This window comes from Podarcis cretensis (assembly GCF_951804945.1).
Source record: "Podarcis cretensis genome assembly, chromosome: 18".
NCBI classification, from domain to species: Eukaryota; Metazoa; Chordata; class Lepidosauria; order Squamata; family Lacertidae; genus Podarcis; species Podarcis cretensis.
The window spans coordinates 7,619,672-7,632,467 of record NC_137188.1 but is presented as its reverse complement, the minus strand read 5'-3'; the positions used below and the strand labels follow the sequence as shown (position 1 = coordinate 7,632,467).

The following is a 12,796-nucleotide window of genomic DNA, read 5'->3' as shown; positions in this document are numbered from 1 at the left end:
TGAAGGCAGCGCTATTCAGGAAATTTTTTAATGACTGATGTTTTATCGTGTTTTTAATACAGTGGTGCCCCGCAAGACGAATGCCTCGCAAGACGAAAAACCCGCTAGACGAAAGGGTTTTCCGTTTTTCGAGGTGCTTCGCAAGACGAATTTCCCTATGGGCTTGCTTCGCAAGACGAAAACGTCTTGCAAGTCTTTTCCCTCCCCCCCCCTTTTTCTAAGCCGCTAAGCCGCTAATAGCCGCTTAGCCGCTAAGCTGCTAATAGCGCTAATTCACTAATAGGGATGCTTCGCAAAACGAAAAAACCGCTAGACGAAGAGACTCGCGGAACGGATTATTTTCGTCTTGCGAGGCACCACTGTATTCTGTTGGGAGCTCCCCAGAATGGCTGGGGGGGGGTGGGGGTGGCGGCCAGATGGGCAGGGTATAATAAATTCTTCTTCTTCTTATTGATCATTATTATTAATGACTGTGATAGGTTACATCTGTTAGGATATTTCCGTTCCTCCTTAAAAGGGAGCAGGCTGTTGTGTGTCACAATCCTGCGTACTTCCCGCTCACAGGGAGTTTCCGTTTTGTATATAGCTTTTGTTTTCTGTCTGTTGCCTGGACACGAAGGCAAGCAGTCATGTTTTTCCTTTGTTCTGACCAACGTTGAATAAAGTTGCAAATATGCTCTTCTGGGTGCATCTTCTGTTGCGGAGTCTGCTGAAAAGGGCATGCACGAGTCCTGGAATGTGTTTGAGGCTCATGTCGCTAATTGACTGATGCTGTTATATGGGAGATCGATGGATCGTCTGGAGATGTATAGGCTGCCTGATCCCTTAGACTCCCTGGCAGTATCCCAACAACATCACCATGGGTAAAGGTAAAGGTAAAGGTAAAGGTAAAGGTAAAGGTAAAGGTAAAGGGACCCCTGACCATTAGGGCCAGTCGTGACCGACTCTGGGGTTGCGGCGCTCATCTCGCTTTATTGGCCGAGGGAGCCGGCGTACAGCTTCCGGGTCATGTGGCCAGCAGGACTAAGCCGCTTCTGGCGAACCAGAGCAGCGCACGGAAACGCCATTTACCTTCCCGCCGTAGCGGTACCCATTTATCTACTTGCACTTTGAGGTGCTTTCAAACTGCTAGGTTGGCAGGAGCAGGGACCGAGCAACGGGAGCTCACCCCGTCGCGGGGATTCGAACCGCCGACCTTCTGATCAGCAAGTCCTAGGCTCTGCAGTTTAACCCACAGCGCCACCCGCGTCCCTCAATTGGTTGTATAGTTGATTTATATTTGGATGGGTACTGTAATTTGATATTGATAAAATTGGGTTGCCATTTTATTTGCTAAGGTCCTCCCGAATCTCCAAACTAGCTTCCACCTATATTGAGGGGACTCTGCTCTGCTACATCACTCACTAGCGGATAATACTTACTCAAGATACCCTTTCCTACAATCCTTAAGATTCCCCACACATTTATGACATTTTCTGGGCCGGTCCAAGTCCTCAACTTCCTCCAGTTTCCTCAGTTCAGCCAAGTTCATGCTGAACTGAATGCAGAATCTATCCCACCTCATGTCACCAACCATCAAGGTTCTAGTCCTCACTATTCCACCACCCCCAGGAGTCCATGGGAAGTTGAATTCTCTGGAGGTGCCAGAAAGTCTGCCAAGGGACATCATAGGTGGCCCCCATGGATTATTGACCAGCAAGACTGCTGCCCACCTCCCTGCTCACTCAAGACGGCTCGTGTTTTCAATGTGGCAAGTGTTTTATTTACGAATCAAGGCAATGAGTGTACATAATGTGACACGTGGAGCTAGGAGGAAGTCGTGGGACAAATTCCATACAAGAAACATACACAATAGAGGCTTTAAGGACACATGGATGGCCGAGACAAAGCTGAACTGCCATCTCATTTCACTTCTACCCAAATATTCTGCTGGCTTGAGATTTAGGATCAGTCAATTAAGCTTTACTTAGAGGAAAGTATTTTGGGAGGAAAGAAGAAAATGGGATTTGCTCTTAACTAGGTTGTGGCCCACCCCTCAGCAAGAAGTACTCCTTCTTTGGGTACAGAAAAGCGCAAGGAGTTGAGTCCAAGATGCCTTTTCAGCTAAGCTGGTGCCTGACCGACGAGAGAGGCAAAAACAGCAAGTGAACCCCTCCAAAAAAACTCCCTCTCAAATTTACTGAACTAAATGGATGTGTCCCAGAGTTGGGTCTTCTCTTTGGTTCAAGGCCTGCCTGGATGCTGGGAACAAATATATGTACCGTATTTTTCGCTCTATAAGATGCACTTTTCCCCTCCTAAAAAGGAAGGGGAATTTTGTGTGTGTTTTATGCAGAGAATGAGGATGGGAGGCTCTGTCAGTGCTCCCTTTAAAGAGGCACGTGGAGCGAGTGTGCGGCTCTTGGGGGCTGCCCTTCTGCCTCCTCAGGGAAAAGCCCCCCACACTCCGCACGCTCTTTAAAGGAAGCGTGGCTCTTGGGGGAGCCTTAGCCGTGTGCAGCCTCTCCCGGGAAGGGATGAAGGCTACGTGCGGCTAAAGAGGAAGCCAGAACAGCGAGCAGGATGCATCCCTCTGGCTGTCTTGGCTTCTGCCATAGCCGTGCGCAGCCTCACCCAGCAGAAGAGGTTGCGTGCGGCTAAAGAAGCCAGAACAGTAAGCGAGATCCCGCTGGCTGTTCCAGCTTCTGGCTTAGCCACGGAACGAAGTCTTTAGTCTCCCTAAAAACTAGGTGCGTCCAATCGTCCAGTGTGTCTAACAGAGCGAAAAATACGGTATATATTTTTTACAAAGGGTCTGGCACTCTTATACGCTACTACTGCATCTCTATTTCCTCTGCCTCTGCCTTGCCGGACGCAGCAAAGGGTCCCACTAGCCAAGACAGGGGGGCGTTGTGCACCACGTGGTCCATCAACTCGTCGGTCAGTTCGCGGAGCTTGGAGGCCTTCTCCCTGCTCTGGGCCAAGATGCTGCCGGAGAGGTCGCGGAAGGAATTGGCGGACACAAAGGCCACGCGGAGCTCCTCAGCGTTCTGGCGGAGGAGGCCCACTTTTTCCTGGAGGTTGGCTGGGAGGCCTTGCAGGTTGGAGACCAACGTCATGGTGGCCGACTGAATCTGCTGGGCCAGGCTGCGGGAGACCTCCAAGGCTTGAGTCTCCATCTGCTGGAAGAGGGCAAGAGCATGTCAAGGTTTTGCAAAGGCTGGGACACATCGCGGGGACCTTCTGAAAGTGACTTACCTCGGGCTCAGGGACGTTCTTCTGGCTCAGCTCGGGGGACTGCTTCTGACTCCATTGCTTCCACATCTGCTGCACCTTCTCTTGACCACTTTGGATCTTCTGATCCATGCCTTGTTTGACATGTTCCATCTGGGAGGAAAGAAGAAGAAGAAGAAGAAGAAGAAGAAGAAGAAGAAGAAGAAGATCAGGAGGAGGAGGAGGAGGAGGAGAGAAGAAGAAGAGGAGGAGGAGGAGGAAGAGGAGGAGGAGGAGGTGGAGGAGAGAAGAAGAAGAGGAGGAGGAGGAGGAGAGAAGAGGAGGAGGAGGAGGAGTAGTTTGGATTTGATATCCCGGGACGCAGGTGGCACTGTGGGTTAAACCACAGAGCCGAGGACTTGCCGATCAGAAGGTCCGCCACCCCTCCCCAAATCACTGATGCTGTCCGGGGCCCCGGTGGGAGTTGCAAGCCCAGCAATATCTGGGCTGCCCCATCTCCTTGCTCTACCCAGAATGCTTCTTACCAGCTCGATGGTTTGGTGCAGCTGGGTGAGGGCATCTTGGGTGCTTTGCTTGGCATCCCTCAGCTTGCCCAAAGAGTGCTGGTAGGCTCGGTGGCGGACCTTGGTTGAGAGAGACCCCAGGCGTACAAAGTAGCTCCTCTGTTCCTTCTGCTGCTCCACGGTGGCGATCTCAAAACCCTCGACAGCAGTGGCCAGTTTAGCTAGGAGAAAACCCAGGAACTTTCAGTGTCTTCTTGGAAACACTTCAGGGCCGGCCAGAGACAGTTTGGCACCTGAGGCAAAACCCTAGGGGGGTAGGAGAGCTGGAAAAAAATAATCCACATCTGGCTCCCCTTGGATTTCAAATAGTACATGGGTCAAGGTAAAGGGATCCCTGACCATTAGGTCCAGTCGTGGCCGACTCAGGTTGCGGCACTCATCTCGCTTTATTGGCCGAGGGAGCCGGCGTACAGCTTCCGGGTCATGTGGCCAGCAGGACTAAGCCGCTTCTGGTGAACCAGAGCAGCGCATGGAAACACCGTTTCCCTTCCCGCTGGAGCGGTCCCTATTTATCTACTTGCACTTTGACGTGCTTTCGAACTGCTAGGTTGGCAGGAGCAGGGACCGAGCAACGGGAGCTCACCCCATCATTGCGGGGATTCGAACTGCCGACCTTCTGATCGGCAAGCCCTAGGCTCTGTGGTTTAACCCACAGCGCCACCTGCGTCCCTAGTACATGGGTAGATGAGTCTTAAAAGCCTGGGACTTGAATTTTCACAGCTCTCCAGCAGCTATAGTGGTTCATTGACCAGAAGTAATGTATTAAGCATTAACTTTAATTCAGTATACCTGAAGGAGCATCTCCACCCGCATCGTTCTGCCCAGACACTGAGGTCCAGCTCCGAGGGCCTTCTGGCGGTTTCCTAGCTGCGAGAAGTCAAGTTACAGGGAACCAGGCAGAGGGCCTTCTCGGTAGTGGCACCTGCCCTGTGGAATGCCCTCCCACCAGATTTCAAGGAGATAAACAACTACCAGACTTTTAGAAGACATCTGAAGGCAGCCCTGTTTAGGGAAGCTTTTAATGTTTGATGTTTTATTGTATTTTTAATATTCTGTTGGGAGCCACCCAAAGTGGCTGGAGAAACCCAGGTAGATGGGCAGGGTATAAGTAATAAATTTAATGTGTTAATGTTGTACAGTGGTACCTCGGGTTACATACGCTTCAGGTTACAGACTACGCTAACCCAGAAATAGTACCTCAGGTTAAGAACTTTGCTTCAGGATGAGAACAGAAATTGCGCGGCGGCAGCGGGAGGCCCCATTAGCTAAAGTGGTGCTTCAGGTTAAAAACAGTTTCAGGTTAAGTACAGACCTCCGGAACGGATTAAGTACTTAACCCGAGGTACCACTGTATTTTTATTTGCAGGACAGAACGCACCCTCATATTCTGTCGCAAGTCCCACTTGTTTGCAGCTGAACCAGTCGCTCTATGGAGACGGAGGAGGTCTCCCTCTTAGGGCTCTTGTTAAGAATTTCAGAGCTCTCCCTAAACGAACCCCACTTTAGAAAACCCAGGTAGCAAGTGGGTCGCAGGCGAGTCGCCCCATAACCCCAGCCTGCCGAGATTGTCAGCCTTGGGAAACAACCCAGCAACTCTTCCCGGGTTGGTCTAGATGACCGCCAGGGCCTTTTCCAACTCTGTGGAAAGCTGAAAGCATGCAGGGGCCTCACCCAGCTCCTCATCCGTCATGGGAAGGTAGTGGTCCACCAGCTGTTCCGATTTCCCCAGCACAGCATCCACACCGCTGGTCACCATCTGCCCCACAGAAGAACCCATCACTGTGTTGACTCCGCTGGCCACCGCCGACCTGGTCATCTCGACGCCCCCCTGGACCGCCTCCTTGGTTCGATCCACCATCCCGGTCATGGTGCTGGCAACGGCGTCCTTCGCACCCGAGACCGTGCTGCTGATGGCGTCCTTGGCTCCCGTCATGGTGGAGGTCACCAAATCTTTGGTGCCTGAAATGATCTAGAGGACAGTTCCGTATGATAGATAGATAGATAATTTATTACGGTCGGAAACCAGCTTATAAAACACACTTGGGGGTGCAATTCCAGAAGGGATCAAACAATGTACAACAATAAATTTAAAATTTATAATTGCGATAAGGGTATAGACACTTAAAACTTTAAGATAAGCTATCACAGCGCAACCGACGAGACCAAAGATTCACTGAGGACTGGAGTAAATTTACAGAATATATTAAAAATATTTGTGATAATGATATAACGTTTGTAAGTTTTCTAGAAGCTCTGTAAGAATATTTGGTAAAAATATTGTTTAAACAACATGGTAAGATAATTTATATTGCACTATATATATCTTAAGAAATGTGAAGATTCGTGATAATTATAGGAAATTATCAGACATGTTGATGGAAGTGTAAAAGAAAAAAAGATATGTGATGAGTTTTTGATGTTTAATGATGTTATAAATTTGTATTTATTGGAAAATTAATAAAAATTATATATTATAATTATAATTATAAATTATATATATAAAGCTACCACAGAGAGATTACCCAGAGTCACCCATGGAACCGAGTTTGGGGATTTTCTTAACAAACTAGTTTGGGTCGGGGGATGGTCTGCGCCTACAGATCTGTACACAGAATCTGACGACCATCCGGGTCGTCTTATGATCTTTGCCTAACAGGAAATGGTCAAATTTTTGCTTTTCCGGGAGGTCAGCGAGCCTCACCAGCAGGTGATCAATGGTCTCACTACGTGCCTCTTCCTAAAAGGGACATCTAAAGAACAAGTGCTCTGGGATTCCTATATCCCCCAATGAACAGGCGCAAAGTCTCTGAGCATATGGGACTTTTTTAAAGGATCCTTTAAAGGACGGGCGAGGGCAGAGCCGAGCTTCTGGCGAGTGTAAAAGCCCTTCTTGCATTTTTGGATACGAGAAAGAAGAGATATGTTGCCGGTGCGGCTATACATCTCTCGATTTCTCCAATTTTATAGCTGGGGCACCTTGCGCAGTCCTGTTGTCTCTCGGTGTCTATGATTCTTTGCCTGACCGTGGCTTTTGCCTGGCCCAACCCCAGGCTTAGAAGGGCTTGAGGGGCAAAACCCAGTTTCTGAAGGGTGTAGTCTGCCAGCCTGACTGGAGCCGGTCGCAGAAGATCAGTGGGGCTATTCCTCAGGGGAGCAGATTCAATGCCAGCCATTTATAGATTGATGTTAGGTGGATATAAGCCTCCACTCTCATTATCCCCCTTTCTAGTCTAACCCATGCATTTGAAATGCATCTGGGGACTTGTAGACCTCTAAGGAGTACCGTATGTTTTATTGCGCTTTTAATATTCTGCTGGGAGTCGCACCCAGAGTGGCTGGGGAAGCCCTGTGGCGCTGTGGGTTAAACCACAGGGCCTAGGGCTTGCCGATCAGAAGGTCGGCGGTTCGAATCCCCGTGACAGGGTGAGCTCCCGTTGCTCGGTCCCTGCTCCTGCCAACCTAGAAGTTCAAAAGCATGCCAGTGCAAGTAGATAAATAGGTACCGCTCTGGCGGGAAGGTAAACGGCGTTTCCGTGCGCTGCTCTGGTTCACCAGAAGCGGCTTAGTCATGCTGGCCACATGACCCGGAAGCTGTACGCCGGCTCCCTCGGCCAATAAAGCGAGATGAGCGCTGCAATCCCAGAGTTGGTCATGACTGGACCTAATGGTCAGGGGTCCCTTTACCTTTAAACAATAAATTAGTGGCCTGATCCAACAGCCAGCCTGATGTTCACATTAAGTGCATGCACTTAAAACAAACAGCAGTCCGCAGTCCGCCCCCTTAATCTCTTCTTGGGACTTCCCTAACTTGTTTAACCCAGCTAGGACATTGCAGAGTTAATACACATTGCAGAATTCCCTGGACATTTGAAGAGGGAACAGTGAATCCTGTCCTCCAGGAAGAACATCGCTATTTACCTTATCGGTGGGCTGTTGAAGAATCGGCAGGTTTTCCTCCAACTTGTCCAGCCCTTTGCAGGCAAACTCGTTGGCTGTTGAAACTGAATGAGGAATAATAGCAATAATATCTATATATTAGAGAAGAATATATGGAATTGGAATTGTTAATTCCTTCAGCGATATAGTATACTTTTCTTTCCCCACACCTTTTCACATTCTTAATAATAATAATAATAATTTATTTGTACCACGCCCATCTGACTGGCTTGCTCTGGCCACACTGGGCGGCTTCCAACATATAAAAACATAACAAAACATTAAATGTTAAAAAGCTTCCCTATAGAGGGCTGCCTTCAGATGTCTTCTAAAGGTTGTAGAATTACCCATTTCACTGATATCTGATGGGGGGGGCATCCCACAGAGGGGACCCTGAGGTCCAGCTCCGAGGGTCTTCTGGCGGTTCCCTCCCTGCGAGAAGTGAGGTTACAGGGAACCAGGCAGAGGGCCTTCTCGGTGGTGGCGCCCGCCCTGTGGAACGCCCTCCCACCAGATGTCAAGGAGATAAAGAACTATCTGGCTTTTAGAAGACATCTGAAGGCAGCCCTGTTTAGAGAGGTTTTTAATGTTTGATGTCTTACTGTGTTTAAATTTGTTGGAAGCTACCCAGAGTGGCTGGGGAAACACAGCCAGATGGGTGGGGTATAAATAATAAATTAACAATAACAATAACAATAATAATAATTTCATATAGTTGTCCTTCAACGCACAGAACGCTGTAAATTTTACAATCTCTCCCCATGACTTTTCCCAGTCAGATGGGTGAACTATTAATCATCATCATTATCAACATCCTGGAGTCGGTTTACTGCTCTGGGCTTCCTTTCAGGATGAAACTTAAATATATAAAAGATAATAATGATGTTCTCCAGAGCTTTCAACCAAGGATAGTTGCCAACTCCCTGGGGCCCTGGGTGCTCAAGCACCCACAAAATTCCCCATGAAGGGGCCGGGGCCCTGCAAGGTAAGATAAAGGTAAAGGACCCCTGGACGGTTAAGTCCAGGTCCAAGGCGACTATGGGGTTGCGGCGCTCATCTCGCTTTCAAGCCGAGGGAGCCGGTGTTTCTCCACAGACAGCTTTCCGGGTCATGCAGCCAGCATGAATAAACCGCTTCTGGCGCAACGGGACACCGTGATGGAAACCAGAGCGCACGGAAACGCTGTTTACCTTCCCGCTGCAGTGGTGCCTATTTATCTACTTGCCCTGGTGTTCTTTCGAACTGCTAAGTTGGCAGGAGCAGGGACCAAGCAACGGGAGCTCACCCCGTCACGGGGATTTGAACCGCCGACCTTCTGATCAGCAAGCCCAAGAGGTTCGGCTGTTTACCGACGGCCCTGGGCACCCACGGTCGCGGGGCCAAGCTGGCACTCCTGCAGCCAAGCAAGCGGGCTTTCGACATACCCTGGATTTTAGATTGTAGGTTCATCTTTCGGCAGGGCCTGCAAGACAGAGCTGTTCCACCAGGCCTTTGGGCCAAGGCACAGTCTGACCCCCTCCTTTAGTTATCCTCACAGAACTCTAGCCCAATGGTTGCCATGAATTTGATTTTGAGTTGATTTTAAAATGAACTGATTTTAGAATGCTATGTTACTTTTATTGTTGTTAGCCGCTCTGAGCCCAGCTTCGGCTGGGGAGGGCGGGATATAAATAAAGGATTTGCCGAAATATCTAACTGAATTAGAACACAAAAATGGGAGGTGTGAGGAGGTCAAGGAAGTAAGTGAATGAAAGCAAGTGATGTAAAGGTTTGATATGTTTTTTTTTCAATTGTTTGTATTTTTTCTGTCTTTTTTATTTTCTTTTTTCTTTTTTCACTTTGTAATCTTTAAAATTTGAATAAATATTATTTTAAAAAATATATAAATAAAATATTATTATTATTATTATTATCATCAAGGCAAGGTCACCTGTTGGCCTCCAAAACGCAGCAGAAATGCAAAATGCAGCGTTGCTACCAGAGCAAGGAGGACGGCAAAAAACCCCCGCCCCCTGGCAAAAACTCCACCCCCCGGCAAAAACTCCACCCCCCGGCAACTGGGGAGGCCACTCACTCTGGGGCTCGAGTTTGCTCAAGATGGGCTGAGCGCCGCTGGCAGCCGCCGAAGCAATGGTCTTGACGCCTTTCTCGGCCACGTCGCAGACGGATTTCACATAGGGATGGCTTTCCTTTGTGGACGTATACGCCGCAGAGACCATGTTGTAGGCGGAACTGACCAGCGGGAGGTTGGCTACCCTGCCCGCGACATTCTGACCGGGAGGAGAAAAAGAATGGAAGATATAAACACAGATATATAAACTTAGGGCTTTTGCGGGCGACGCAGTTATTATTTGTTGATCATCCTTTGGGAAATACAAAGACGGTAAGTAATAAAAAATAATAATAAAAATAGGTAAAGGGACCCCTGACCATTAGGTCCAGTCGTGACTGACTCTGGGGTTGCAGCGCTCATCTCGCTTTATTGGCCGAGGGAGCCGGCATACAGCTTCCGGGTCATGTGGCCAGCATGACTAAGCCACTTCTGGCGAACCAGAGCAGCACACGAAAACACTGTTTACCTTCCTGCCAGAGCTGTACCTATTTATCTACTTGCACATGACAGGCTTTCGAACTGCTAGGTTGGCAGGAGCAGGGACTGAGCAACAAGAGCTCACCCCGTCGCGGGGATTCAAACCGCCAACCTTCTGATCGGCAAGTCCTAGGCTCTGTGGTTTAACCCACAGCACCACCCGTGTCCAAGTAGTAGTAGTAGTAGTAGTAACAACAACAACAACAACAACAACAACAACAACAATTTATTATTTATACCCCACCCATCTGGCTGAGTTTCCCCAGCCACTCTGGTCAGCTCCCAATCGAGTGTTAAAAACAATACAGCATCAAACATTAAAAACGTCCGTAAACAGGGCTGCCTTCAGATGTCTTCTAAAAGTCAGACAGTTGTTTATTTCCTTGATATCTGATGGGTGGGCATTCCACAGGGTAGGCGCCACCACCAAGAAGGCCCTCTGCCTGGTTCCCTGTAACCTCACTTCTCGCAACGAGGGAACTGCCATAAGGCCCTCGGCGCTGGACCTCAGTGTCTCAGGTAAGAAAGGAGATAAAACAATTTGGAGACTTAGCTGGTTTCTATATAAACGAAGATAAAACTAAAATCCAGGCCAAAAAAATCTGCAAAACAAAACGGGCATTGGGGTGGGGGAAAGTTGGCATATTTGGATATTTGGTTAACACACAAAGACTGCAGCTTTTTCCCAGAACAATTGCGTTAAAGTATGGAAAGAGGTGAAACTAGATTCATCAAGACCCTGCCTGCTACATTCTGACCGGGTTTCTTTGGGTTGGGGACAGAGGAGAAAAAGAATGGAGGATATTAACGCAGATATATAAACTTAGGGCTTTTGCGGGCAATGCGGTTATTATTCGTTGATAATCCTTTGGGAAATACGAATAGATGCCCCGCAGGGTCCCTTCTGACTATGATTCCACGAGGCCAGGTGGGGTTCCGTGGGTCTTAGCGGCTTCAAGGAGGGAAGGTTGAGATTGAGATTGAGGTTGAATCCTGACAAGACAGAAGTACTGTTTTTCGGGGACAGGGGGCAGTGGGGGATTCCCTGGTCCTGAATGGGGCAACTGTGCCCCTGAAGGACCAGGTGCGCAGCCTGGGAGTCATTTTGGACTCACAGCTGTCCATGGAGGCGCAGGTCAATTCTGCGTCCGGGGTACTGGTACTGTGCCCGGTGTCTGGTACACAGGATGAGACACTATCTGCCTGCGGACTGTCTCACCAGAGTGGTGCATGCTCTAGTTATCTCCTGCTTGGACTACTGCAATGCGCTCTACGTGGGGTTACCTTTGAAGGTGACCCAGAAACTGCAATTAATCCAGAATGCGGCAGCTAGACTGGTGACTGGGAGTGGCCGCTGGGACCACATCATACCGGTTCTGAGAGATCTGCATTGGCTCCCAGTACGTTTCCGAGCACAATTCAAAGTGTTGGTGCTGACCTTAAAAGCCCTAAGCGGTTCGGTATCCCTGAAGGAGCGTCTCCACCCCCATTGTCCACCCCGGACACAGATCCAGCACCAAGGGCCTTCTGGCGGTTCCCTCATTGCGAGAAGTGAGGTTACAGGGAACCAGACAGAGGGCCTTCTCGGTGGTGGCACCCGCCCTGTGGAACGCCTCCCCCTTCAGATGTGAAGGAAATAAGCAGCTATCTTCTCTTTAAAAGGCATCTGAAGGCAGCCCTGTTCAGGGAAGTGTTTAATATTTAACACTGTATTGTTTTTAACACTTGATTGGGAGCTGCCCAGAGTGGCTGGGGAAACTCAGCCAGATGGGTGGGGAATAAATAATAAACTATTAATTTATTATTATTATTATTATTATTAATATTATCTGAGACAAGAGATTCTGCAAAAGGAAACCAGTGCAAAGGAAGTTTTTCCAGCGCTGCCACAGCAGAGGTCTGAATTGTCACAATTCAGTCCCCTTGCAAACAAACGAATAAATCAAAGCTGATTGTGCAACGTGGACATTTCACCTCATAAAGTAGGTTGGGGCGAGAGATAGCATGGGAGTCATGAGTTTCATGACGCAGCGTGATTCGAACTCTGGCCTCTAGTCCATTTGTGAGCCTCTGAACGTAGAAGCCAGAAAGGGGATTAAAGAAGAGCAGTTTAGTTCTCCGCAGGAACCCACGTCTCCCGAATATATGGCGTTCTGAGTTTCAGCATGGCATTTGCCCCTCAATAAAAGTTGCAGAAAAACTAGAAATTGCGGTTAACTGGGGCAGTGTGGCTCGCAGGTCGATGGGCAGAGGAAAGACAATTGTGCTGTCATGCGAAAGAAACGTTTCTTTCTTTCTGTTGATTTTGTAGAGATAAAAACTTCAATACAAATTACCGTATTTTTTGCTCTGCAAGACTCACTTTTTCCCTCCTAAAATGTAAGGGGAAATGTGTGTGCGTGTGTCTTATGGAGCGAATGCAGGCTGAGCAGCTATCCCAGAAGCCAGAACAGCAAGAGGGATTGCTGCTTTCACTGCGCAGCGATCCCTCTTG

At 48.8% G+C, this 12,796-nt stretch overlaps 1 protein-coding gene across 1 annotated transcript in view; it reads right to left on the bottom strand.

Moving 5' to 3' along the window:
• Positions 1–1,739: 1,739 nt before the first annotated feature.
• Positions 1,740–12,796, bottom strand: part of LOC307207355 (uncharacterized protein) — a 47,798-nt gene continuing 36,741 nt past the window's right edge. Inside the window, exons 11-16 of the mRNA XM_079961122.1 lie at positions 9,787–9,982; positions 7,695–7,777; positions 5,448–5,745; positions 3,738–3,937; positions 3,238–3,366; positions 1,740–3,161 (exon numbers count right to left, since the gene is read on the bottom strand). Of these exons, the coding sequence (XP_079817248.1) occupies positions 2,814–3,161; positions 3,238–3,366; positions 3,738–3,937; positions 5,448–5,745; positions 7,695–7,777; positions 9,787–9,982 (1,254 nt within the window). The 3' untranslated portion in view covers positions 1,740–2,813. The remainder of the gene's footprint in view (positions 3,162–3,237; positions 3,367–3,737; positions 3,938–5,447; positions 5,746–7,694; positions 7,778–9,786; positions 9,983–12,796) is intronic.